Genomic DNA, 5,872 nt, shown 5'->3' on the forward strand with positions numbered 1-5,872 from the left:
CTAGCTAGCTAGCTAGCTAGCTAGCTAGCTAGCTAGCAAAGTGTCAGCTAAAAATAGTGACATAATCGAGTTGTTACAGCGATGCCACTGAGAAACCACAGCTGATTGGATTGGACTTGGACAGCTGCACAGCTCCCTGATATTCTGTCAACATAAATGTTTTGGGAAAACACTCAGAGCGCTGAAGCCTGGGGGCGTCAGAGAGACGCCGCCGGTCTGAACTGGAACGTTAGCGCTCACCGCTAGCACATYACCAGCAGACGAGKCTTTCCRCTGCCTCGTACTTGCAGTTTGTTGTTGTTTTTAATGGTTTTKTAAAATGTTGAATATTGTGAGCTACAAGCCACAATAGTGCCTGAATTCTCCCTGAATGTGTGACGTTTTCAGCATCTTCCTGCCGTTCCTGTGGTAAAGTGACGCACCATGATTCCCTCGTTGGTGTGTTCGTTGCAGCGCGTGTAGTTGGTCCAGGTCCGGTTGCTCTCAGGATGGACGAACCACTGGCCGCCGTCGGTGCAAATCTTTGTCACCATTTCTGAAAGACAAAAAAAAAAACGTTTAAAAAACATGTTTTTTTCCTGTTAAAAGGGAAGATTTACTCCCCACCGTCACCACAGGATGAAGGAAACCGGCAGAAATGTTTGGTGTTTGTCGTTTTCCTCACCGGAAGGATCAAAATCCTGGAAGTAGTCCGGGCAGTGCTGCTCCGACGTGACTCCGGCTTGAGTGTCATCCCAGCACAGCCATCCGTCCCACGTCCGATTACACATGGGCTCTGAAACCACGGAGGGAGACGCTTCAACGGGCGAGTTTTTACAGTGCAAACCACCAAGCAGACATAAAATTATCACCTTTTGCAGCCAGAACAGGCCTGACCCAGCAGCATGTTAGCCGTTAAGAGTGACCTATTGCACTTTCCCTGGCAGGTGGGGAAACGACAACGGCCTACACAAAACATGGTCATCACATTTTCTGCACAAGATTTAAATTTAATCTGAGCAGTTCTGTCTAATTTCATCTTTTCAGGACCTCTTGTCCCTCCATCCATCCATCCATCCATTTTCTACACCCTTGTCCCTCAGTGGGGTCAGGAGGTGCTGGTGCCCATCTCCAGCTAACATTTCGGGCGAGAGGCGGGGTCACCTGGACAGGTCACCAGTCTGTCACAGGGCAACACAGAGACACACAACCATGCACACACACACACTCACACCTAGGGGCAATTTAGAGAGGCCAGTTAACCTGACAGTCATGTTTTTGGACTGTGGGAGGAAACCGGAGTACCTGGAGAAAACCCACCATGCACAGGGAGAACATGGAGACTCCATGCAGAAAGACCGGGGCCGGGAATCGAACCCAGAACCTTCTTGCTGCAAGGCAACAGCTCTACCAACTGCCCCACTGTGCAGCCCACCTCTTGTCCCTTTAAATCTAAATAAGTTGCTGCTGGCCACGCCCCCTCCGACTTTACAATTATACAACCGTACATGTTTGAAAGGCATCAGTAGAGCCTCCTGCACAACCAACAAGAATACAGCAAGTGTTTTCTGGATAGTAAGTCAATAACTTAAAATCTTTTCTTGTGTTTTCCAGCAGCCATTGTACAGCTGCAGAACCAGCTGACCAAACATGCTGGAGTTCTGCTTCGGTTGCTAGGTAAGGGGCTACCATGTGAAGGCTACCATGTCTGCCGTGTGCGTCGTCCTTCATGATCTTCTGGTAGCACTCGAACTGCGCCGTGACGATCTTGTTCCTGGTGATCCCGAAGTCGTGGTAGACGTTGTTGGGATGCTGCTGCTGGCTTTCATTCACTTCCATGCTGGCCCTCACCAGGAACTGAAAATACGACGTTAAGAGCAAAACAATGAATCCACGCAGTGTCCAGACGGAAGAGTCAGGAGCGTCTGACCGGACCAAACCCTGTTAGCCGCTAGCTACGGATGACTGAGTGCAGCGGGAAGTCGCTCTGCAACAGGAAACTACGCTACAGCACTCAGTGGGTCGGACAACATTTAGCTGGAATGTCAAAGTTCAGAAACACAATGAAGATCCAACATGGAGAACTGTTGCATGATAGCCTGCATGCTAACGTTAGCTTGATAGTTACAATAGTATATACGCACATTTTGATATGATAGCTAAATTTAACTGAAACAGTCTATGGTAGCTAGTTTTCTTTAAAGTTGTTAGTGTTATTCTATGTTAGCGTGATAGCACATAAGCTAATGTTAGCTTAATAGGTAGAATTTGCCTTTTTAACTATTTCTTGCTTGTGCATTGCTGTTGACAAACTAAATGGAGTTATTCTGTTTGTCAACATGCTAGTGATAGCCAGCATGCTAGCGATAGCCCACAAACCAGTGTTAGCTTGATAGATACAGTAGCGTTTTAACCATTTTGTATACAAAAGCTAAGTTTAACATACAGAACTGGGTTAATCTGTGCTTGTTATTTTTGTTTGCACAATAGATATGCTAGTTATCTAGCATATCTATTCTAGATAGATAGATAACTAGCATATCTATGCTAGATAACTAGCATATCTAGCTAGATATGCTAGCATATCTAGTATATGCAAGATATGCTAGCATATCTAGCACATGCTAGATATGCTAGCATATATAGAATATGCTAGCATATCTAGTATATGCTAGCATATCTAGAATATGCTAGCATATGCTAGATATGCTAGCATATCATATGCTAGCATATCTAGTATATGCTAGCATATCTATGCTAGCATATACTAGATATGATAGCATATATATGCTAGCATATACTAGATATGATAGCATATATATGCTAGCACCATTCAACCATGATACCAAGCTGACATTAGCTTAATTTTTGCTTATATGTTGCTGTTTGCATATTGAATAGTTATTCTACATTAGTCAACATGCTAGTGACAGACTTAATATGCTAACATAAGTGGATAAAGCAGGATAACATCTAATTCCTAGATCGTGTTTCATGTTGTCTTACTGTTTTTAGGTTGCACAAAAGAACGAGTGCGACCATCCAGCTCCATCTGAAGCCGCCTAATTTCCTCTCTGCCATGTCAGCTAACGATGATTCACCAGCTTCGGGTCTGAAACGGGAAACAACAAACAATTAAAAGCTGCTCCACTGATCTTCTTCTACCGAGACTAAACTTCAATTTATGTAACTTTAGCCAGGAGGAATACAAATGTCAAAAAAATAAACAACGTAAATCAACATTTACATGATCAAAAACAAGCAAAACATGTCATAATTGAAAAAACTGCCACGTTATAGCAGCGTAATCAGAGGAAACAGGCGTCGTGTGGGTCACTCAAAGTAAGAAGCTCCTGCAGCGAATTGGGTTGAGAAATCAAAGGGACACCAGGGAGGACGAAACAACAACGGATGCTTCCTGAAAACAGCTCATATTTTTGGCCGCTCTGCTGCTTTTTAAAAAGCCACACATCGTTAGCATTCAGTCGCCGAACCTGAACCGAGGCAGGCGCTGTAAATCATGCGCGTTCACGGCCTTCACTTCTAAAGGCTGAGCTCTGGAGGGTTGGCTGGACCAACTGGGGCTCCAAGGCGAAACATCTACTTTACAGGCTAATCCGTGTAAATTCAACTAAATATGACCAGAAGCAGGAAACAGCATCAAGCTAGCATAAAGCTAACACATAAATGCAGTAATAAGGGCTACTGAGAGACAAACTACCGGGGACTCATAGTAAATATTCAGACAAAAGCTAACAGCTAATCAAGTAAAGCTAGCAGCTTAACAGAGAGAAGTTTAGCTAGCAGCTAATCAAGTAAAGCTNGCAGCTTAACAGAGAGAAGTTTAGCTAGCAGCTAATCAAGTAAAGCTAGCAGCTTAACAGAGAGAAGTAAAGTTAGCAGCTAATCAGAGACAAGCTAACAGATGTTCAGAGTCCTGGGGAAACAATTTCCTCAATCTGAAAAAATAATAAAAACTTTAATAGCAATGTAAGCAAATCCAATAATAAACATTTTAACACTTTTAGGGTATTAGCTCTCACACTCTGCTAACAGAAACAAAATGGTGGAAAATCCGCACCCTGAGTCCGTATCAAAGACAAGAGATAAATCCTCTAACTGCTAAAATCTGACTCCAGTTTTGTTTGCACTCGGTCTTCTTTGGAGGCCTTTGTGCCATTTGCTTCAGTGGCTTTCGGTGCAGCGCCCCCCACAGGCAGGGAGGTGAAAGAGAAGGAAAAATCACAGAATCTAAAAATGTAGCAAATGTTGCAACTTTGGTCCCCAGTCAAACTGAGTCTATCAGGAGTGAAAACTCTAATGAACCGTGAGTTATAGGCAGGGGTGAAAGTAAAGGGGTACGGCAGGGTACCGCTACCCCTAAAAGATTTAGCGGGGGGACGCAGTACCTGCAGGGGGAGGAGCGGCTGTCTGCTGTAAAACATGAAGGGGTTCACTGATCAGCCGTGACTGATTAGTTTTTCAAGAACAATCTGAAACACGACTTAATCAGTTAATAARTAACTTTGTTCCCATTTCATATTGTTTCTGAACTGTTCTTTGCTAGAGCAGCGGTCTTATATGTCGATCGTGGAAAGTTTTGAGTCGATCTCGGCATCAGGWGACAAACTGAACTCAGCATGACGCYGAGAGCAGCTCGTCCTCTGATTGGCTTAAAACGTTCRTARCTCTATTAAAGAACAACAACAGAAAAATCAACAAAACGTGTTCAAATTAAYGACCCAACAACAATAATAACCTCAGTGATTATTGTTTCAACAAGGTGTTGCGCAATCCGGTTCCATTACCAAAATAAGAGCATAGCAGGAGATTAAAATGAACTAATCGACCTCCGCTGTGGACTGAACGTCTTTAACGTGACCTCTGGTCGGCCTGTGGAGCGCGGGCGGTTGCCGTGGCAACGGGTGTGATTAAACGACAGAGAGAGAGTAAAAAAGGTGCGAGTGGTTCAGAGTCGATCACCTGTTCAGGTTGTTTTACCTTTGACCTTTAGAGCCGCTGTAGTTCCTGAACGTTCAATAAACGACAAAACTTGGACTAATGACCTCGTTCTGTGTGACGTCATTTACAACAAACATCAAACGCGGTAAATGTGTTTCATTAAGTATTTGACAAACAAAATGGCCTCCACCGCGATAATTATGTGACATTAAATTAATTGTCTGATATAAAAATAGTTTGGTGCTTTGAGAGGCTTTTCTTTATCAAACAATTTTGTTTTTTTGCCTCTTATTTAATAGAAATATTGATGTTGATGAGATTTTCTCCAAAATAATAACCTTGTTCAACCTTTAAAGCTCCACTGTTGAAGCTCTAACATTCACAAATGAAATAAAATCCAGTCCAACATCTGGTTTGAGGTGATTCCTCTGGAACCTGTTGGAGGAAAAAYATCCCAACTTCAGAAGATGAGCTTTAACCTAACAGAGCTCTGTGGTTCCTCCTGTCAGKMTGAGAGTCAGGGTGAGGAGGCGCCATGTTAGGAAGAGAAGCTGCAGGATCTTCAGAACAAACAGGTCATGATGCTGGGCTACTGATTATCCCTCTGTCTGGACACAGGACCAGTAGAACCAGTTTAAAAGATAAAATGAATGGTTATAWRCCAGWCATGGRAAACTGGGATGCTCTCCATGCCATGATGTTCAGGATTTAGGTCTCATGGTGTCAACATTGCAGCCGGTGGGCTGAAGGAGGAAATGCAGCTTCATTTTGTTCAATTCAAGGGCTACCAGCTTCACCCCTGGTTATATGTGAACCTGAACCTGAATAAAATATGCAATTAATGCAACTTTGTTCTCCAACAATACGGCATATGAACCTCCTGAAGAGCAGCAGCTGATATCGCTAGCTGAGCTGTTGCTAGCTGAGCTGT

The 5,872-nt window shown here is 43.5% G+C and overlaps 1 protein-coding gene across 1 annotated transcript in view; it reads right to left on the bottom strand.

Moving 5' to 3' along the window:
- calcrla (calcitonin receptor-like a) overlaps window positions 1-5,872 on the bottom strand; it is a 31,112-nt gene that overhangs the window by 9,310 nt on the left and 15,930 nt on the right. The window contains exons 2-5 of the mRNA XM_008404245.2: window positions 2,986-3,091; window positions 1,683-1,836; window positions 665-775; window positions 423-535 (exon numbers count right to left, since the gene is read on the bottom strand). Of these exons, the coding sequence (XP_008402467.1) occupies window positions 423-535; window positions 665-775; window positions 1,683-1,836; window positions 2,986-3,060 (453 nt within the window). The 5' untranslated portion in view covers window positions 3,061-3,091. The remainder of the gene's footprint in view (window positions 1-422; window positions 536-664; window positions 776-1,682; window positions 1,837-2,985; window positions 3,092-5,872) is intronic.

The sequence above is a fragment of the Poecilia reticulata genome, linkage group LG2, assembly GCF_000633615.1.
Source record: "Poecilia reticulata strain Guanapo linkage group LG2, Guppy_female_1.0+MT, whole genome shotgun sequence".
NCBI lineage: Eukaryota > Metazoa > Chordata > Actinopteri > Cyprinodontiformes > Poeciliidae > Poecilia > Poecilia reticulata.